The 22,518-nt window shown below is 39.9% G+C and overlaps 1 protein-coding gene across 2 annotated transcripts in view; it reads left to right on the top strand.

Annotated features, from left to right (window-relative positions):
• Positions 1 to 19,892, top strand: part of MOB1B (MOB kinase activator 1B) — a 31,178-nt gene extending 11,286 nt beyond the window's left edge. Inside the window, exons 2-7 of one of the 2 annotated variants that reach the window (XM_081925456.1) lie at positions 5,279 to 5,445; positions 9,497 to 9,590; positions 12,119 to 12,252; positions 13,285 to 13,448; positions 14,680 to 14,763; positions 15,466 to 19,892. In XM_081925456.1, coding sequence (XP_081781582.1) covers positions 5,279 to 5,445; positions 9,497 to 9,590; positions 12,119 to 12,252; positions 13,285 to 13,448; positions 14,680 to 14,757 — 637 coding nt within the window. In that variant the 3' untranslated portion in view covers positions 14,758 to 14,763; positions 15,466 to 19,892. Of the gene's footprint in view, positions 1 to 5,278; positions 5,446 to 9,496; positions 9,591 to 12,118; positions 12,253 to 13,284; positions 13,449 to 14,679 lie in introns of both variants that reach the window. The other variant, XM_081925457.1, reaches the window with a different exon arrangement.
• Positions 19,893 to 22,518: the final 2,626 nt, after the last annotated feature.

The raw sequence follows: 22,518 nt of genomic DNA, 5'->3' as shown, positions 1-22,518 counted from the left end.
CTTCTTTATGGTCCAGCTCTCACTTCCATACATCACTACTGGGAAAACCATGGCTTTAACTATACAGACTTTTGTAAACACATTTAAAGCACCACAATTCCCAGCACCTTGAACAAACTATAGTTCAAGATTTGTTTGGAGGAAACAATGTGCTTTAAACGTACAGTGTGGATGTGACTTTAGGACAGTGTATTTTGTTGAATAGGAAAGGTGTCTTATGTTCCTTAAGACTCTTAGTGTTTCGTAATGATAATTTATATAACATTCTTCAATGCACTCGTTCTTGTTTATTTTCAGCTATATCATTATTTTTGGTATTTTCTTTTTGAGGAGCAAGCTACTCTTGCTGCATGAAGTCAGTGAACAAAGCTACCTTCCTTTTCTTCATGTTTGATGGTGTGATATTTATAGCTGTGTTGTGCTGTGGTAAGAGAGAATGTGCTAAAAATATGCATACAGTAAAATATTAGAGTATTCGGTTGGATTCCTAAGACCGGATTGTGCTTGGCAAAAGAGACCCTTCACAAAAGCAAAGAAAGATTTAGAGCTTAGGCTTCCTTTGGCTGGTTTGTTTAGTTTATTCAAACATTGCTGAATAGTTCCCAGCAACTTCTGCAGCATTTGCATGTTCTGCTGATTTTCGGTGTGAAGTCTTCTGGTGTGTGAAGGCTCATCAATATGAGAGGGAGAGACATTGTTAGGAATAAATTAATATTTCCACGTTGTCAAGGAGGTACATGGTATTCAGCAAGCATCTTACTTCACTTCAGGAAAACGACTTGCATATAATGAACAGTAGCAACACTAAGGTATTTATTTCAGAGTAGCCCTTTGCCCTACTGCAGTGACTATTGTATCCTTGCCTATTTTATTGTGTTTTTAATATATTGTGGGACGCGGGTGGCGCTCTGGGTAAAACCTCAGTGCTTAGGACTTGCCGATCGCATAGTCGGCGGTTCAAATCCCCGCGGCGGGGTGAGCTCCCGTCTTTCGGTCCCAGCTCCTGCCCACCTAGCAGTTTGAAAGCACCCCTAAGTGCAAGTAGATAAATAGATACCGCTTTATAGCAGGAAGGTAAACAGCGTTTCCGTGTGCTGCGCTGGTGCTGGCTCGCCAGAGCAGCTTCGTCACGCTGGCCACATGACCCGGAAGTGTCTCCGGACAGCGCTGGCCCCCAGCCTCTTAAGTGAGATGGGTGCACAATCCTAGAGTCAGACACGACTGGCCCGTACGGGCAGGGGTACCTTTACCTTTTTAATATATTGTAAGCAGCCTCAAAACTTTGGGTAGTGGTTGGGGTATAAATACTCTTAAATAATAGTAATAAAATAAGAAATGAGACTTCAGCAGGACTAAAAAAATAAGAATAAAAAATAATTGAGATGGGAACTTTAATGTCGAATGAAAGTTTGCTGATATATTGAATCCCATATTAATATATGGGAAAACTAGTAGCAAACTGAAGTAAAGCACTAAATCAGGCTTCTTCAACCTCGGCCCTCCAGATGTTTTTTGGCCTACAACTCCCATGATCCCTGGCTAGCAGGACCAGTGGTCAGGGGTGATGGGAATTGTAGTCTCAAAACATCTAGAGGGCCGAGGTTTAGGAAGCCTGCACTAAATTGTAGGAGTAGGAGTAGGAGTAGTAGTGGTAGATTAACTATGGTTAGCAGAATAATAGAGTACAAGATCACTGCCTTGATTAATCTGATTATAAAGTAACAGATTAAGAACTGGTAATCATGGCAGGTTTCAAAGAAACCTGAACAATATTTTAATTTTTTTTTTACCCACTCACTGATTAATAATATTAGTCCCTCAAGAACAATTAACAAGGGGGTTGTAGGTTGCTATGGTATTTAAAGGAAAATTTTAAATACTTCTTTGCATCTGTTTTGTTAAATCTGTGCCTAATAAGGTTCAGAAAAGATTAGTCAAAATATTGAAGGTGTTGGAGCATCTTTCCTGTAAGGGAAAGGTTAAAGAAAAAAATGACTAAGTTGGAGTCAGGGGAGATGAATGATTCACAAATGTGTGAATGGTATGTAGAAAGTGAATAGATTATGTTTTTCTGAAAGCGTTGCCTAGATTCAGGACACAGTAAAACACTTCCAAAATTTATAACAGCCTATGGAATTTTCTGCTACAAGATGTAATGCTAGCACTGACTTATATGGCCTGACTAATTCATGGGTGACGTACAAGGCCCCATCCACTCTGGATTTGTGTAGGGTTCACTCCTTAGCCTTTTCTTCTCCCAAAGATGGCAGCAGGGGTTTAGGATCAGAGTTTTTCTTCTAGATGGGCTCCCTTCCCAAGTTGATGGTCCGCATCTGCCCATCACTTCCCTGTACAGTACATACAGAAAACACCTTCTTGACCATTGGACCCACTATTGGTCTTGTCCACTCAATCCACCGGAGCCTGTCTTCACACACAGGGGAAGCCACTAATTCACTGAGCATTTGAGACCCATCGGCTACCCTCACCTGCTTTAGCTGGCCAGTTGAAGCAGTTTTCCAGGATGTGGCCGCTGTCACCTGCTGACAGCTTCTAGGAGCCACAGGTGAAAGCTGAGTGCAAGGTGAGGACAAAACGTGGGCAAACTACCCCAGATGGAGCACATTGTGTACCCCATCAGAGGTACTACCTCTCTCCTAACACCCCAGTGTCACCTATGCTCCTGCAGTCTAGGCAACAGCTGTAGCATTCAGCTGGAGGTGTGGAAAGTGTCCTGAAGAAAACAAATTACAATTTTTGTTACTTGTACGAAATGTAGGGCCTACAGCATCCCAACCATTTTTCCTCTCATGCATTGCTGTGAGGCAACTTTGGGTTCAGTATGCTAATGATTAAACCTAGCTACGACATCAGGTGTTCAATTTTATTTTTAAAAGAAGGATGAACTCATAGGATTTTGAAATATTTTTCAGATCTGCATAGGGCTAGCTCCTAAAACTCAGAATCCCCTCCCATTTCTGAAGACAGTCGATATTGTATGTTTACAGAGGAGTGTGCACATAACAGTGTGTGTGCGTTATAAGCAAACCACAATGACACGTTTCCTTCCTTCCTTCTCCTACTTTAAGATTAGCGGATCAAAAAGTGTAAAAGGCATTGTGTGTAGAAGGTATTTGGGGTATCGCAAATGGCACCAGCACAGGCCTTCCCTGTTGCCGACATGGCCACCTCCTCGTTGATTTAAATTAGTTAGGATTAATTTCAATCCTGAACTTCCACTGCTTTGCCGCTATTGTCATTCATGAGAAAGGCTTTGGGAGTAAACCCTGACAAAAAATCCATCCCCACTGCCTTATGGGGCATCTCTGGGAGAAGGAAAGGCTAAGGAGTAAACCCTGCACAAATCCAGAGTGATGGGTTGTTAGGTTGTTATTCAGTTAATTGTCTCCAAGTATGATAATTTTAATGCATTTCCCCCCTGCTCTTTTATTGTTTTTTGCCTGTTTTTATTATGCATGTCTAGTTTTAACTAAATCACCATGGAAATATTCACTGAAGGGCAGTATACCAATTTATTACACAAATTCATTAACTAAATAGTGCATTCCCCATAGCAGTAAACCTTAATGTTAGAAAAGTGTCTCTGAAGATATAAAAAAAAATACAGCCTGATTAAAGATTTTGGAACAAGACAAACCATGCCTCAGGTGACTCTGTCAACGCCGTTGACGTGTTCCTTTCTGTCTGTCCAATGCTATGTGTTTGCTTAATTCATTGTGTTTGCTTTGCTAAGGGGATTAGTTGTGTCAAATTTCACTGCTCGGGTAACCTATGCTGAAGTCCCCAAAACAAACTCATTAAAGCTTGTGCCTCTATATTTTTGGTGACACAAACTAGATTACTTCTTTCAAAGTTGCATAACATGCATGTATGTTACGGTTGTTCAGGAGGATCAGAAGGGAATGTTGGAAAAATATCTTCATTAGAATTTACTTCTTAGTTAATTAATTTACCTGATCCCCTGAAAAGGTGTTAGTAGGTTCAGTAGACTTTAGAGTTCCTCTGATTTAGTTGACAACATATTGGACTTCCTATTCTACCACCTAAAGATTTCTGAGTAAATTGTACTCCTTGACCAAAAAGAAAGACACTTACTATTTTTATCCCTGCCTTCCCGCCATATTGGAACAAACATGTTCAGAATAGAATTTTTAAAAAAATAACCTTTTGCATTTGAACCTTTGTCAAAACAATTGTTCAAAGTTTAGTTGTTCTTGTATGCCTTTCAGTATGTTGATGTTCTCTGGTTAAACTGTGGTTAACACAGGGCACCTTGAATGTTACTGTTTCTTGAGTATGTAGATGTATTCCTCTACATCTTTGAAGAAATGGGTCCAAAGAGGACTAAAATAGAAGGGAGAGATATTTGAAAGGAAATGTTATATGAGTAGCTCAAAGCAGAAGGTAGGTAGTATTGCACTGATGGATCACTAGCCAATTTCCAGTGGACCTCTGTACACTTGCTGTAGAGCCAGTCTGGTGTAGTGGTTAAGAGCGGTAGATTCGTAATCTGGGGAACCGGGTTCACGTCTTCGCTCCTCCACATGCAGCTGCTGGGTGACCTTGGGCCAGTCACACTTCTTTGAAGTCTCTCAGCCTCACTCACCTCACAGAGTGTTTGTTGTGGGGGAGAAAGGGAAAGGAGAATGTTAGCTGCTTTGAGACTCCTTCGGGTAGTGATAAAGCAGGATATCAAATCCAAACTGCTCCTGGTTGCTGAGATTTGTAAAAAAAGAATCTTGACTTTCATGTAAACTTTCTCTTGAACTAGCAACACACTTCTTATATTTTTACACAAGAGTACAGATTCAAGATCACTTAACCTAGATTAATTATGGCTTCACTGTTAAGAGATCCTGCATAATCTTCCTTCCTTTGTAAATTTAAGGGCTGCATGTGAATGGCAGGATTTGTGTAGACCTTTCCATTTGATCAGTTTTCTAGATGGAATTGCAGCACGAAGAAGTAGCTCCTATGCTGGCTATTTGACTGTATGACGGAAGTTTATGTCATCTGTGTTTTTGCTAATCTCATGGATTTCCCCCCCTTTTGTGGTATGTAATAAGGGTGTACATCATGTTTCCAAGCATGCAACAGATTAGTCACACAGCCATCTTATATTTTGTGGGGAGGGGAGAAGACAATCTAACTCATAAGAATTTTAGTGTAAGATTAGGGGATCATTCTGTGAACCTGTCTCTCTCTTTCCCCCGTACACAAGATTTTCTGAAACCAAAATATTTCCCTCCTTTTGCAGTGGTAGCCGCTCTTCTAAAACTTTTAAACCAAAGAAGAATATTCCAGAAGGCTCTCACCAATATGAGCTGCTGAAACATGCAGAGGCCACTCTTGGAAGTGGCAACCTACGGATGGCTGTTATGCTGCCTGAGGGTGAAGATCTAAATGAATGGGTTGCAGTGAACAGTAAGTAACATGACCTTTCCCCCCTGCATGTTTTTTGAGCATTAATATTGACTGATAAAACCGGGTAGGGGTAGGGGAGTCATGAGAGATTTGACATTCATTCCCCTGGGAGGGTAATGGTTAAATTTATTTCTGCAGACTTACCTCCGGAAATCACTCTTTTTAGAATGGTTGAATGTGCCATGATGTAACTGCAGCCAGTACGATGTAGTGGTTTGAATGTTCGAATAGAGCCTGGGAGGTCAGGGTTCAAATCCCCACTGGGCTCCCTGGCTGACCTTGGGCCAGTTAGTGTCTCTCAGCCTAATATCAGCCTCACAGGGTTGTTGGGGGGATTAAAGGGCAAGCAGGAGAACTATGTATGCCACCTTAAGCTCCTTGGAGGACAAAAAAGGTGGGGTATAAATTAATAAATTAATAAATTAATTCTATAGGACAGGTGGTTAGCAAATCAAAACTAGAGTTGGTAGGTTAGAAGAAATTGTGTGCATGGGATACTACATGAATGTGTACTGTCCACTATTGACTGTTTACAGAGGTATAGCAAAGTAGGAGAAAGCAATAGTGAACTAAACCAACTCACCTTAGCTCTCATGCATGCTTCGAGGACTTGGGACAGAGGCAAGGTCTTACTTTTCGGGTTCCCAGAAAATAAGACGGAAAGGAAAACTTCAAGCAGCAAAAGAGAGACCCCTGTTGTTTCCTTCATTCGTTGACAGCACAAATCTGGCGAGGTGATCTATATGCTCCCAAGTGTACAGCTTACCAGGAGGTCAGAAGCACTCACTGTAGTGAGGTGGCAAGTAGGTTTGTAGATGCACAGTTTGTGACTCACCAATTTGAATGCAACTCACCAGGGACTGGATAAACTTTCTGGGTTTTCCCTTTGTCTGAAACTGCACAAAGGGGAAGCAATTGGAGGCCCTAGCAAGCTGCAGCAAATGGCTAATTGTCTCTGTCCAGCTTGATGGATCACAAATTCTCTAGGTCTGATACGGTACCAGCTGTGGTCTGTCTGTTCTTTGAGCAGAAGAACTGGATTTTACAGTGTTGTTTATCACATGTGGCTGCAGAAGTGTCTTGGGCTCGAAGACTTGCCATGTTCCCTGGGGATTTTCCATACTGGTTTCTTTAAATTTCAGCTGTTCTTCTTGAGAGAAATGTCACCACTGTTTTTAGCAAACATTGAAAGCTGATAAAAGCCTAGTAAGTTCGACTCCCCCAGAGTCCATCTAGAGCTGTTTTGCTTTACAGACATGTCCTCCCACAGCTGAATTAAGACATCAGTTGTTAAGATATGATGATTATTTATTGAATTTATATACCGCCCTATACCTGGAGGTCTCAGGGTAGTTTACAGAATAAAATCAAAATATAAAACCACAAAATACATAATGAAAATAAAAACAACAACCCAGTTACCTCCCCCCCCCCAAAAAAAACACCACCCACATTTTAAAAGGGCGTAGGGTGTCAATCAAAGCAATCAAAGGCCTGGTTAAAAAGGAACATTTTTGGCTGGCGCCTAAACGTATACATTATAATGAAGGCGCCAGGCAAACTTCCCTGGGGAGAGCATTCTACAGACAGTCTTTTGTTTTTGTGGAAAATATTGTGTCAAAAATCTAGATGGAAAACTGAATGAATAACTGCATCTTGGGATAAAGGATTGAGCTATGGTTTGGGAAGACCCTGGTTTGAATCTTGCCTCTGCCATACACTCAATAGGTGGTCTTAGGCAAGCTCTGCTCTCATGTTCTGCTCTCAACCTCAACTGCCTGCCCCTCTAGCTGCAGTTTGGAGGTAATAATACCAACCTTTCTTAAAGTGTCCTTTATAAGGACTGCAAGATTATGGTCCAGTTAACACATAACACAGAATAAAATTGCCAGTATCATAATGCCCTTATACGAGCGCAGCTGTGTGAAAATAAATAAAAAATTCAGAACATAGGAACTTTTAATTCCTGTGTTCCTTGACTGGAATTGAAGGGCATGGAAGGATCTGTCAGTCTTGCTGAATGGAGGAGGCCATGATCTCAATAGCAGTTTAATGACAGTGACATTGAAATTGTCATAATTTGACTTCCCAGACATCACCCAATTAGATTGTGGAAGGCCACAAATCCCTTTGTGCTGCTGCTCTGTCTGCAGCCAAACTAAAACAAGACAAATTGCACAGCTGTCCCTGGTTACAAGGCCAATCTTCAAATACAAGTCTGTAAATGGCATCTTGAAAGAAGGGTGCTCTGCATTTTTCAGGATTTGGAGTAGGGCAAACTATGTAGTAATAGATTTGGTATTATACAGGGCAGGGGAGTGCAACCATGTTGCTTTTTAATAGCCTAGTGGCTTTTGACGCCATGGTTTCCTAGTGGGCCAACTCTCTGGGTTGGCAGTAGGAGGTCCTGTGCTTTGGTGGTTCCAGCCTTATTTATAGGGCTAGATTCAGAATAGTATTGGGTGACTGTACCTCAGCACCTTAGCAGTTATTCTTTGGAGTGCCACAGGGTTCAATCTTGTCCCCAATGTTGTTTAACATCTATGTGAAGCCATTGGCAGTGACCATGCCTCTCTACTTCTCTATGACATCTGAGTCAAGTATGGACGTGCAGGTCCTGGATCAGTGCATGGATCCTGACAGGTTCAAGTGACCATGGTAGCTAGGATACCTTTTACCAGCTTCAGCTAGTGTGTCAGCTGCACACATTCCAGGACAGGATAGCATGGTGCAAGCACACCATGTTTTGATAGCCTCTATATTTTGCTACCATAGTGTGGTGTATGAAGAACTGCCCTTAAGGTTGGCTTGGAAGCTGCAGAAAAGGGAGACTAACCATGAGTACAATATATAACATCACTTTTGAAAGAACTGCACCAGCTGCCAGTTTGCTGCCAAGCCAAGTTTAGGGCCTTTAAAAAATTAGGACCTGGGTACATGAAGAAATGCATTCTCCCACATAAATCTGCCCATAGACTGAGATGTTTGGATGAAGTCTGCATGGTCAACTTAGTGACAATGGACTGTTTCTGTCATGGCACACAGTTTATGGAATCGTCCCCCCTTTATTAAGTTTTTGCACAACTTCATTAAGTTTCTGGTGCATCCAGGCATTTGCTGGTTCTCAGTGCCACCCTTTTAGTATAATTTGGCTGGTTTTGTTGTGATTTTTGTATTCTGCTGTATTTTAATATAATGTTTTATGCCAACCTGGCATAAGCGTAACAGTGTGAATAGATAAATAGGTACCGCTGCGGAGGGAAGGTAAACTGCGTTTCCATGCGCTCTGGCACTCATGGTGTTTTGTGTGCCAGAAGTGGTTGAGTCATGTTGGCCACATGACTCGGAAGAGCTGTCTGCAGACAAACGCTGTCTCCCTCAGCCTGAAAGCGAGATGAATGCCACACCCCATAGTTGAATTTGAATGGACTTCACCATCCAGGGATCCTTTACCTTTTATGAGAAACATGTTTGTATTGTTGTGAGTCTCCCTGGTATTACTGATGAAGATATAGAAATGTTATAAATAAATGATGAAGCAGTCAACAGAAGGAACTTTGCCTTCTTAGCATTGCTTTGGTAGACATACTGCTTAATAACACCAGGGGATAAACTCCAGACAGAGATCCTGATATCATAGACAAGGAACGACCAAGCAAGGGATGTAAAGGTAGCAAAGCACGTTAAGAGATGAGGTAGACACTGAGCCACTGACGGATGTGTGCTTAGCAGCTGTAGATGGTCTGACTTGATAAGGATCCTATTTCACTGGAAGGAATGGAAAGCCAGGGGATTGCATATTTGTACTTTCACCACTTTTAACAAACATAGATTATATAGTTTCAAAACCATTTTAGTACACTTATCTTGTTATGTGAGTCTTTCTGGAGGTCTTAGTCTGTTTTCTGACTGGCATTTCCTTTGTATAGTAACATATTAAACACAGCAGAGTACTTTTGCTGAGAAGCTGTGTGGATGGTCTAGCTTGCAATTGAAAGCACACACTTTTTATCTGCCAAATTGAAATCGTTCCTATTTTTTATATATACAGCTGTGGACTTCTTCAACCAGATCAACATGCTTTATGGGACAATTACAGACTTCTGCACAGAAGAGAGCTGCCCAGTGATGTCTGCAGGTCCAAAGTAAGAATGCTAGTTATGTGACTTTGAAACTATGAGACATAAAATACTTGCTGTTTTTCATTTTTAATTGGGTTTTAAACAATGATAATTGCTACTCTTAGTAAGCTAAAAACCTGAAATTTTATTTACAGAAAACTAAAGTTCTGTGTTTCATATTTTTGCTTTTAGCCCAATCGAATTCTTTACAGATTTGTTTGGTGGTGGTGGTGGTGGGGGTCAATGAAAGTGTAAGTGAGAGCAGAACAGGAGGAATTTAATAGTCCTGAAGGCCATGATCTGACCTTAAACTGCTGAATTGCAAATACTGCCTGCATGCTTTTCATCTCTACAACCCTGAGAACTGGAAACCCTTTTTTATTTTAAAAATGATAGTGATTAACTCCGATTCCCAGCTAGATAATCCCTTTTCCACAACTACCACTGCTTCAACACCACACTTGCCTGAAGCTTGGTAACTGGGATTAAGCAATACCATCTAGTGGGTTGGGCTGGCTCAGGGTCCTCTATTTGCTGTCTCCTACGCTAAGCAGTGTTGTTAAGACAGGAGAGGACCATTAAATATACGTGTCTGTATAGATCCCCCCCTCCGGGTTTTGTTTCCCCTTCACATACATATATACATACATATATAGTTGCTTTGTCCTTTTAGTTCTACTGATGCATCTGGAAATAGCATGATCTGTCTCTGTTTCTTAATATATCTTGATGACTGGTTGAATCAGAGTTGTTTGGATGCAGGGTTTTATTTTCAGTACAGAAACCTTGATTAAAGGACTTTTCTGAACCCTTCCAAATTTATTAGCTGGCAAAAGCTGAACATGGTTAAAAATGAAGGCAGATATGTAAATCTTTTACTCACAGACATGTTATTACACTGGCACCGTTTGCAATAAGAGGCAATGGTTGCCTCTTATTCACTACAATTAAGCAGCTGTTTTTCTTGGGTTAGCTATTCAGATGCCATGTGCAAGCATAACATTTCACTATCAGTTGCTTTCCTTAATTATTGTGTCTGAAAGCCACTGTTTAGAGAAAAGAATGGCCACAAGCCAGGATATGTAACTGGTTTGAAGTGGGTGTGCAGACCTTGGTTAATACTGTAATCTTATGCACACATAACTTGGAAGTAAACTGCACTTGAACTTACAAGGTGCAAAACAGGCTTTACTGGTCTCTTTACGTACAATTTGGTTGTCTAACAGTTGCAGGTTTGACAACCCTGATGTTCGCTATGGGATTTGAGGGCTCCTCCTAACCATTTCAACTCCCCTGACAACTGTTGTCTGTCTCCAGCCCAAAATGTTCCACATGTTCAGAAGCCAGTTTCCGGCATTCATTCAGATCTTCCTATTTTGTTCAGCTGATAGATTTCTGAAAACTTTAAATGGGTGAATATAGGTGTGAGGTGGCCAAAGTGGCCCTCCATGCTGAATATCGATGTAATACAGAAAAAGTGGCTTTAGCATTTATTGTTTTACTCGGTGCTTGTGGAATACATAGCTGTTTTAAGCGGATTTTTTTCAAATTTTGCTTGCATATCATTACTGCATTGGCTCAAAAGAAGCCAATTCATAGTTTCCTACCGTAAGATCTAAGAGTTCTGAGAACATTGCTTAATTACAGTGTTCTGGTTCATAGATACATTGAAGCTCTCTCCATGGGTGTCTTGTGTTTGATTTGTTACACTGTTGCTTGCTATCCTGGAAATGTGTGCTGAGCTGAAATACAGTAGTTTCACTCCAAACAAGAGAAAGGGAAAATTTGAGGGAGCTGTGCATAATATTAAGATTATCAAAAAGAAGGCTGTTTAAGGAGGCTGTGGAAGGGATCAGAGACCAGGTTCTGGAATAATTAAGGTTCATGGCTGAATGTTTTCTGTTTTACTATTCCACTTAATGTGTCATTTTGCATCAGTTCAGCTATATGCAATACTGTACCATAATTTTAAATCCAATGCTATTAAAGTATAAAACTAGACTGTCAGCTTTAGATTAAAAAGGAGTAGAACATGAATGAGTGTGTTTAATGCACGTGTTACTTAGCTTCAAAAGTTCTGGAATTAAAAAGCATTTCATGAGCTAAGGGCATGGCTGTATCGGGGAAGAACCTGTCTCTGGCTTGACATACTATGAGGTTTGGGGCATTGGAACATGGTTAGCACGATAATTCTCCTTGAATCACAGGGCCTGCTGGTTGTAGGGATAGCTTTGCAAAATGCCAATTATGTCACGTCTTATATAGTGCATAATAACTCTGATTCTCATGTGTCTATATTTGGATGCCAGCCAACTGGTTCTCAATGCCCAGGGGGAGTTTGTTCGTGTGCTAATCACTTTTGAAACCGAGGAGACTTGTGTATGGGGAAGGGGTTAAAAGAGAGAAGAATTCTCTTGAGCATTTCCAGGCCCTTGGGCACACCTGAAGCAGGCCTTGATATCCCAATGTTATAAAAACAATAATTCATTTGTTTAGTGTGTACAGTCCTAGATTTATTTAAAGGGATGTCTTTTAACCCTGTTTCATTCCAGATACGAGTACCACTGGGCAGATGGGACAAACATAAAGAAGCCAATCAAGTGTTCAGCACCAAAGTACATTGATTACCTTATGACATGGGTTCAGGACCAGCTGGATGATGAGACACTCTTCCCATCCAAAATAGGTAATTTTAAAATTAGTATATTGCTGCTATATAAAAGCTGGATGGTTTAATTTGCAAACTGTGAACATTTATGCTGCTTCAAAAGGAATAGGAGAAAACAAAAGCTTTTAACCTGAGGGAAACTAACATAAGATTTTGAAAATATATGTAACCATCTTAAGCAGCAGTTGTTCAATATTGATTAATTTTTTACAAGATTTAATTTTAAGACTCTGCGACTGGACCTAACAGTCAGGGGTACCTTTACCTTTATGTAGACCAGAACATACCTAATTTCTAGCAGTCCTTAATTAAAAAGAAGAGTGATCTTTGAAAATAAGCAATTAAATGTTTCTCTGCTTATGGATGCTTCCCTTAGGGTGATTTCTGTGCTAGTGTAGTATTGCATTTTTGTTCACTTCTGCACAATTCATTTGTTGGTTTATAAAAATTAAACTTAAAATTTTAAATCAGTGCAAGATACAGTTACCGCATGTCTTTAAAAAACATGCTTGCTGAATAGTTCTGGTTGTGTTTTTGATTACTGCTGGAAAAACGCTTGCATAGATGGTACTTTTCCGATATTTGTGGTTCTCAGTCCTGATACGTGGGCTGTTTAAACCTGTGCTGCTCCCTGCCCATTCATGGGATGACAAGAACTCTGTTTTCCTTGTGAGTGGCTTCTTATGCTTGCTGCATGGGTCATGTATTGTGCTACAGCTTATGCACTGAAGCAAGAAGCCACTATCTAGATGAGTCTTGAGCATGATAGCAGCTGGGGGTTGTATCTAATGAACCTGTCTCATCAGCACAAAGGCTGCTTCTGCTTGTGCCACAGAACTTCCCCTTCCTCTTCTCTCTCCCCCTCCCACCCCCAACCTGCTCTGGATGCTTAGGGGAAACCCCAGAACAGACCTGGGGGCGAAGAGAGGGGAAGTTCTGTTTTGCAAGTTGACATAGTTGTGTGAACAGGATGGTTTTGTTGGATACAACCCTGCGTTCTTTGTAGGACTTGAATGTAAACACTTGGACATTTGCTTTGTTGATTTCTAGGTGTTCCTTTTCCAAAGAACTTCATGTCGGTAGCTAAAACGATCCTAAAGCGTCTCTTCAGAGTTTATGCTCACATCTACCACCAGCACTTTGATCCAGTCATTCAGCTGCAAGAAGAGGCACATCTCAACACATCCTTCAAGCACTTTATCTTTTTTGTTCAGGTATCTAGGCATGGGGTACTATGACTTAATATTTCCCTGCAAGATGGAGCGTGGTCTCGCATTCTCTTTTGAGTTTTCTGTTGCTTATTGCAGTAACTAGGGATCCTTGTATTCTTCAGCACATTTGAAGTTTCTCTCTAACATGATTCTAATATTGTCTGCTGTGCCCTATTCCCAATTAAGTTCTATGTCATGCTGTGAAGTATTATTGGGAGAAAAGGTTTGGAGCTATTGATTTATTTGAAAGACTTATATACTCTATCTTAATCAACCAGAAAATCAAAGGAGGTTCTATAAAATAGAAAGCATTAATCTAAAAATACCAACAGAATTAAACATTTAAAAACAAGCTGACATATTTTTTTTAAAGAAAAATAGGTAAATAAAATTAGTAGTCTTAAAACAAATAAACCTAGTAAAATTACATGTTTGGGTAGGCTTGCCTAACGAAAAAGGTTTTAGCAGGTTCCAAAAACTGTACAGTAAAGCCACCTGCCAAATATTTTCTTTTGTGATCTCCTTAATGTGACATGAATGGTGAATATGCATAACCAGAAACCTCTGTGCACTTTAATTGGATATTTAAAAATATGTAAAAGTGATTATCTGATTAAGGTAAAAGCAGTTCCTTTAGGATAATATATCCCATTTGGAAATGCTGATATCCTTCTGTGTGGAATGGAAATTAGTCCTATCACAGATTGCATGGCAGACTTCTATCGTTAGAGGTGTTTGGTAGCATTAAATTAAAAATATTAAAAATTAATTATATTGCTGGATTTCTCCATGTGCCATGCGCAGTCCCACATAAAGATTCTGCGCCTAAGTAGTGCAGGTTCATGAATATTCTAGAGTTCTAACTGGGACACTGGTGATCCTCTCACATATCAACAAGAGGCAAGTGAACATGCCTAGAGAAGTGAAATGAGAGCCTCACTTGGTTCTCTTCTGATCTCTGCAATAGCAGCAGCTAGGGCAATGCTCTCTGTGGAATCTCCCCACAATGAACTTTAATATCTGTCTTTCTCAGATGGGGATCTTTCTTTTAGTCTTAGTTTCGGTGTGCCTTGCCCTCATCTTTGTTCTTCCTAAAAACTGTGTTGACTGCTTTTACTTCCAGCGTAAGGTAATTGTGTTTTCAGTTACAAAGGGTAAAACCATGCTGTTGATAACTAATGGATATCCTGCTAAATGTTGAACTGAATTGTTGCTCTTTTTCTGCCTCCCATAGGAATTTAACCTTATAGACAGAAGAGAACTTGCTCCACTTCAAGAATTGATTGAAAAACTCACTTCAAAGGACAGATAAGCAGAAGTGAATTTGTGCAAATCACTTGTTTGGTTTAAGCAGGCATGTGGTGTTTTAGGGATTTGAGCTGCAATCCTCTGCACACTGATTTAAGATCCATGGAACTTACTCCTGAGCAAGCGTGTGAAGAGGCTTGCAGCCTTTTAAATTTTTGTTTATGTTTTTAGAAAGAAAAGGAAACCTGTTCTTGTTTTTTATTTGGGCAACCTAGATCCATTCTCTGTGCTTTTATTAGCGGAACTCGTTTGTCTTTAGTGAGACACACACAGTAAATGGCTTTCTGTTATTGTTTGTTGTGTAATCTTCTTTTAGCAGATGTCGAGTGTTTATAAAGGAGAGAAAAAAATACATGCTTGTTGGGAAATGTGACACTGCTGGTTGTATGGGTTCTGCGTTGCCAGTTGCAGCCCATTCTCAGAAAGTCCTTTAAGAGACTTAACATTCTCTAAGTGCCTTGGCAGACTCTCTTCTGAGGTACAAAGCACATACAATGAACATTGCTGGAACCAGAAAACACAAATTGCTACCCAGGACTTACACTTCTTGTTAGATATAAATAAATATGTGTAAACCTTTTTTTAAAAAGCCATAACTTCTATAAGTGATCTCCAGCTTTTAATGCAAAACAATGCCTTTAGAGATGAATGTGGGCTACAGGAGGTGGGGAGAGAGGGGGGCTCATTTTTCTTTCTTTTTTTATGTCCTCAGAAACCCACCCAACGTCTTGCATCTGTGGAGGACTAAGGACAGCATGGGGGTTGACCACTTTCTTCTTTGTTGCTTGCATTTGTTCTTCAAACATTCAGCTTTCCTTTAGATTAGCCAGCCTGATTTTGATGATCACGGGAGGTCAAACTGTACTGTAAGCTTTCTTACCCGTATAAATCAGTAGCCTTGCCAGAGCATCAAGAGGAACCTAGGGGAAGTTGTTTACGGAGAACAACAGTGGTGTTAACAAGGATTTTAAAAATACTTTTAAATCCACCATAGTCATTTTATTGCGAGTGGCAGAAATCTCACTTGACGTACAAGTGTGGGCTCCTTAGTTGCAAACTGCCTCAATCCATTTATCGTATGGAACACTTGCCATTCCATTCATCCTGAGCACACAGTCCCACTACAGTCCTAACTGTACACCCAAATGCAGCAGTTTTCTTATACGGCACACAGTACCACTTTTTCATGTTTTTAGATGTCTCTGTTTACTTTTATCACACATATTTTGTATTTTTGTCACTCTTTCTTTGTTTTTTCCCCTCCTTTCAAATGAGATGACCCAGTACCTTATAACCAAGCACCCAGATAACCGTCACCTGTTGGTTTGTGGATGTTTTTGATAGCATGTTGGGAAACCCAAGACTTTTCATTCCTAGAAGTTCAGAACATGAGCTGTCTCTGATTCCCACATGTTCATAAAATTGTCAGGTTTAATTCAGAGTTCTATATACAATCAGATCTTTCTTGCACATTTGCAGCTTGCCACTCTCTGATCATATAGTGTTAAATCTAAAATGTTGGGTGTTTTTTGCTGATGCATCATACTCTTCAGATGTTCTTAAACCAATTTGCACAGAATGATTTAAAACGGAGTTCTGTGTAGTATAGAGATAGCCTTCCTTGGGTGAACATGATCTGAATCTGCAAATTCACAAAGTGGTGTCTTATTGAGTATGCATTTCAGACATTAGCTGTGTGCCCACGCATGTCCCTTTTAAAATCTTGTGTGCACAACACCTTCCCATAGCATGTTTTTTTTGCAGTGTATGTAAGTTACATATGCACAATGTGTGTTTGAAACACTGCATTATCAAGTATTCAACACGCTCTTGAGCTTAAGACGTGGTCTTGAATTTTTTGTAACTCAGTCATAAAAGGAAAAACAAGAAATGCCGTGAACTCATCTAGGCTTACTTCACCTTGATAATTAGGTAGCCCTTGCTCATTGTACCTAATGTACATATTGCATGGAGCACCATAATTCTACATGTAGATTTAGCAAAATAAATGATCAGCAGTTTGGGTACTACTTAATATGCACACACGGTATTACATATGCTAATCTTTTATGGTATTACATATGCTAATCTATGTCCAGGCTTGATTTTATAGAAGTCAGGCTTACCATTCTGAGATCAAATATTTAAATAGATGTTTGAGGACCTTTTAAAAAATTGGAATTTACAGACAGCAGTTTATAAGGAAGGAAGTTACTATTTAAATGTTTCCCACTGATGAGCAATTTCAATCCCTTGAAATATTAATTTTACACACACACACACACACAATTTTTTAGGGACTGTTGTGAACATTCTATAAGGTAAGTCTGTTCTATAAAGGTACAATGAGAGTGTATTAAGTTTCAAATGCTCATTGTGGGGGGGGGGATAATTTGGTTTGCTTTCGTTTGCTGACTTCTTGGTTGGATAATAAAAGGCTGGAGATCACTGAGAGTACATTTAGTTAAACTCTGTTGATTTCATTAAACTTGAAAATGAAAACACTGAAGATATCTCTTTGTATTGAACACAGAGTATATCTTTGTATTGCATTGGGAACTTTTATATTTTTCGGTGATGGCCTTCAGACACAATATATACTATTTTACCAATGCATTCAAACGTAAATCCAGGTCTCCTTTTTTTTCATCTGACCAAGGATTTTGAAAACTGAACACCTTAGTATTTTAAAATCCACAAAATTATAGTCTGAATCTGGGTTTCACTCTTGAAGGGATAGTCTGCTAAATGCCAGGTTGCTTTTTTATATATTAAACATTGAATATTCAGGCCTGGGAATATAGTCACAGCCAGCCATTGTATTTTAACACTCTTTTTTTACATTGTGGAGGAAGAGCGAAGGAGCTTCAAAAGTCTGAACCAGTTTTACTCTTATTTCAGCTTTCAGTGTGTTTCTTTGTTTTGGTGATGGGATTAATAACTTCAAGAGGTAACCTTCCTCAATCTGATGAGACAGAGTAAAATTGATGGTCATGGAAGTTGATGCAAGTCCATTAAAGCCGTTGTGTTGTGCTTTCTTAGGCCAGTGAACAAGGATTTACATTATTAAGACAGATTTTTTAATTCTGACCATAGAAATTGTATGTCTCCTTTGCATATTCGTGTCAGGGATCCATGTTCATTGCGTAAATATAAAAATGTCCCACAATATTTTAGTGGTAACTCAGCTTTAGCCAGAAAGCTTTCAAAAGGATTAATTGCTCTTCTGTAAGTTCATGTCAAGTTTTCGTTTACTGCTTACTATGCAATCTAGAACTCTGAATATTTGCAGTTACTTTTAAGATAGAAAACCAGAGACTCTTTAACCTTTTAGAACTGAAATCTCTCTAAAGTTCCCTTTACAGGCAAAAGCCCAATTTGCTGCTATTGACTCTTCTTACCTTTTCAGATTTTTCCTCTCTTTTCCTTGAGCTCTTGCCTTGACTTGCCATACAAAGTTTTAAGATTTTTTTTTTAATAAAAAAAATCAGCTTGGGAATGTCTTAAACCAGCTGACATGTATTCTTTCCCCCTGGAATACTATATTATAGGTGAAATTTCTGCTTTCATATTAAATCAAAACAAAAAGGTGGACCTGCCAATTTTCAACTGCAACATTCCCATGTTACTTAATATGTTCATTTATTTCCATTGCATTTCTTTTAATAGGTAACTATTTAGGGTTTTCTAGACTGCATCGATAGAACCACTAGCCACCTTAGGAGTGAGATACTTAAATTTAAGTAAAAGTTTAGTTGGCATCTTATTTCTGCCAGTTGTACACATAGTTTCATTTTTTTGAAATTCAGTTCCCTCCTAAAATGGCAAAGTAATTCAACTTTTGAAACTCTTCATTTGCTTGGTTTTTCTTCTTCTCCAAGAACACTGTCCTTTCAATAGTTTTTTCATAGATAACTGTATTTTTAGGGGAAATTAATTTTTATAGCCACTAAACTGTACTCATTATTTTTGTACATGTATAACTAGGTCATTCTGGGAACACAAATCTTTTGAAAGGTCATTTGGTTCCATTTTTGAAGACATTTATTCACAGATGTTGTGTTTGCTAAATATTGCCATAAAAATCAATACCTTTTAACTTGTATTGTGAAAATTAAAAGGCTTGAGTAAATATTACTCATTGGTAAACCTGGTACATGCAGACAGACCTGCCTAACTCTTACTATAACTGGCAAAGCCTTAAGTGCAGTGGGGGGGACAGGAGACTAGATAAAATATAGGACCACTTGCTTGTGCTCTCCTAACAGGGAACATCCAGGAGCATGGAGGTTTCCTGATGTGCACTGCAGAGCACATCTGCTATGGCCACAGATTCCTGCCTGAATCAGGCTAGGTCTGTCCAGCCAGCATAACCAAGCAGTCTAGTTTGCTGGACTGCACAACCTCAGGCTACAATTGGTGATGGTAAGAAGGGGAAGGAGTTGCAGCATCATGGGGTTGAGCAGCGGAGTGAGGAATTTCCTTGCAAAAGAAAAAGCAGCATTTTGGGTAGAATGCTTAAACTGCAAACCATCTAAAGGTGCTTTCCATCTGTAAAGAGTTTAATCTGTGGCAAGAGTATTCACGCATGCATCTCTCTTTCCCCTTGGCAGCTAGAAGCTGTACAGGAAAAGCCTTACAATTTAATTGTTCTAAGTGCACAAATTGGTTCCCCTTGTACTTGATTTTATGCTGTATCAGTCTTGCCTTCATGTGTGAGCTCACTCAGTGACCCCTTCTCTAAACCTGGTGTTGGGCCTGCTTTTTGGAAGCAAGAAGGTATTGCAGATGCAACACTATGATGTCTGCTTCTTTTAAATACTTCAAAAGCAGCTGGACAAAATAGGCTTAAAATATAAAATGCAACACAGAGACCTGTACTGTACGCAGACTGTGCCAATATTACTTCAGTTTGTAGTCATTATTGATCAATACTTGTTTTAAATGAAAACAGCTTTTTGATTTAAAAAAAAGTTGAATGTCTGAAATTCTGCAACACATGTATTGGAAAGATGTAAATAATGTATACAGATTGTTGTAAGTGATGGGATGAAAAATATATATAAATTCTAGGCTTTTTCAGTAAGGAACTGAATGCTGTTTATAAGAAGAAAAATAAATAGCTATGTTTGACCATGATTGCCTTTTCTTTCCCTCCTCATCCTAACTTGCCGTTTTTCAATGGATCTACACCCATTATGTATCTGTACATTGTACACATCTGAGCATTTCGCGTACAAATTACTTTATGTGATCACCTCACCTGAATTTGTGAACTATTTGTAAAGCAGGCAAATCTAAGAGCAATAAAACAAACCTGATGTCCTTCCATTTTCCTTAACTCTTATAGCCCTGAAGTTTTGACATACAACTGAAGTTTTCAAAATGGGAGGCAAGCCTACCCAGAAATTATAGTCAGTTGTGCAAAACGGAAGTCCTTCCTCAGCTGTACTCAAACTCAGACATGGGCTGTTTCTCCATCAAAATGGTGCCGCTTCCAATACAAAGCTGTAAGGTAATATGTGGCTGTTAGGAAGGAGTGCTGGGATGCACTAGTTTAGTTTCACTTTTGGTCTAAAGATACATGAAACAAAACTGAAATTAAGCAAGTTTGGTTTGGTTTGGTGTCTCCTGAAGACGGCTTAGGAACCTGGGAAATACCAATCATACTTGAAGCAGACCCCATGAAAAGGACTCATTACTTGAGTTCATTGATTTCAGTGGGTCTGCTTTAACATTGGATATCCCCTGTGTTTTTGATTAAATGTGTAGCTTGCTGTTTATTAAGGATGCTCAGTGTAGGTTGCAAGATATTAACATAAAACAACAGTCACAAAACCATTGTGACTAAATTGCCATAAAACTATTGCTCCCATCATTTAACGTTAAGACACCCACAAACCTCCATAAGGGTCTGAGCAGAGATGCTTTTAGTTGGCAATGAAAGGTAAATGAGATCTGTGTCAACTGCACTGTAGAGGAAGGGGCATCTGTCAGCTGCAAAATTTGTGCCCCTGGTTGCAGCTGTTATAAAAAATGTGTATGGGTTCTAGAATAGTTTGAGCAATACATTTGGGCAAGAAATTCCTTTAAAGTCAGATTTGCCCTTAGAAGTGCTCTACATCCAGTAATGTGTGTGGGAATTTCTACAGAATTTTTACAATAGTTTACATCTCCTGTGTGAAGCCTTTACTGCATGCCACTACTAAATCTTGGATTTTCTGGTTGTCTTGACCATAACCTGGGCAACAGGTTTCTATGGATGTCTCATTTTGTTCCTCTAGCCTTTCTTCCAGTATTTGTTTGGCGTTTGCTGTGTTTTCTGCGCAAAATGAGCTCTGTGTGGGGATGGTGTATTCATTAGCATTTGCCCTTTCCAATTCTATCCATAATCTCTCAGATGTTATTGCTGAACTCAAGGTTACCTGGGTCCTATTCTTCAGAATTTTTCAAAGACTAAAAAAACAAAAAACAAAAAAACCTCTCCTGGAAACTTTAGAAGTTTCTATGTCCAAATGCAAACCACATGAAAGGCACAGGAATCATACATTTTGAATTGTTTTGTTTATATTTCTAGATCACTACACATAGCATTTTCTAAGGAATAAAAGAACAGGTCCCTACCCTCACTTGGATGTCTTAGGCAGAGGGGTAGCTAGGAGTTGGCAGAACTGACCTCTGCTGGTGTTGACTGTGGAGTGTATGACGCTGTATGTGTGGCAACATGCTGCTGCTGTTGCAGTGAGATCAAACACGGCAAAAGCTACACATCTTTCTCACACCATAGCACAAAAGTGGGCCTTTCTTCCTCCCTTTGAGTATCTGGGTCATGTAAAATGTAGTAATTTCGAATATGGCTATTGCAGTAAAGTGATTGGTGGCGGCAGCAATTCAGCTTCTTGTCAGGGATGTAACAGATCCCCAGTACACCTCTGAAAAGAGATTAGGTGAAATTCATGTTGGAGAAGGCTATTGATGGTTGGTAGCCGTGATGGCTACAATGTGCCTCCACGGCTGGAGGTAGCAATGCTTCTGAATACCAGTTTTTGGAAACCACAGAAGGGAAGGTGTGTTCTTGTGCTCCTCTGTGTAGGTTTCCTAGTAATCTGGTAAACCGGGTTCGATTCCCCGCTCCTCCACATGCAGCTGCTGGGTGACCTTGGGTCAGTCACACTTCTCTGAAGTCTCTCAGCCCCACTCACCTCACAGAGTGTTTGTTGTGGGGGAGGAAGGGAAAGGAGAATGTTAGCCACTTTGAGACTCCTTCGGGTAGTGATAAAGCGTAGTGATAAAGCGGGATATCAAATCCAAACTCCTCCTCCTCCTCCTAGACATCTAGGTGACCACTCTGAGAACAGGATGCTGGACTAGATGGGCCATTGGCTTGATCCGGCAGAACTCACCTGATGTTTTTATGCTATCCTGAAGCTGGATGATCTAAAACCGAATTAAGGGAGAATTTAAACCAGGATCGAGAGCCTTCCAGATGTTACGGGGACTCCTAACTCCCACCATCCCTAACCAGTGGGCCTCAGATCCACCATCCCTGATCCACAATATGCGCAGCTTCTCCCGTAATCCTGGGTCTCAAAGCCTCCTAGGCTATATGCCTTTTCAAAGATCACAGCAGAAAAAGACCACAACACGCGGCATTTTAAACGTTATTTCTAAGAAAGCTTTAAAATCTCCTCCTGGAAGGCGGAGCGCGATGTCGCCCCAGAAGCCTGGCAAGCTGCCATGGCAACGACGTAATTGCAGAAAGGGG

Source organism: Podarcis melisellensis (assembly GCF_964234715.1).
Source record: "Podarcis melisellensis genome assembly, chromosome: 9".
NCBI classification, from domain to species: domain Eukaryota; kingdom Metazoa; phylum Chordata; class Lepidosauria; order Squamata; family Lacertidae; genus Podarcis; species Podarcis melisellensis.
The sequence above is the reverse complement of the archived record's forward strand: the minus strand, read 5'-3'. Positions and strand labels throughout refer to the sequence as shown.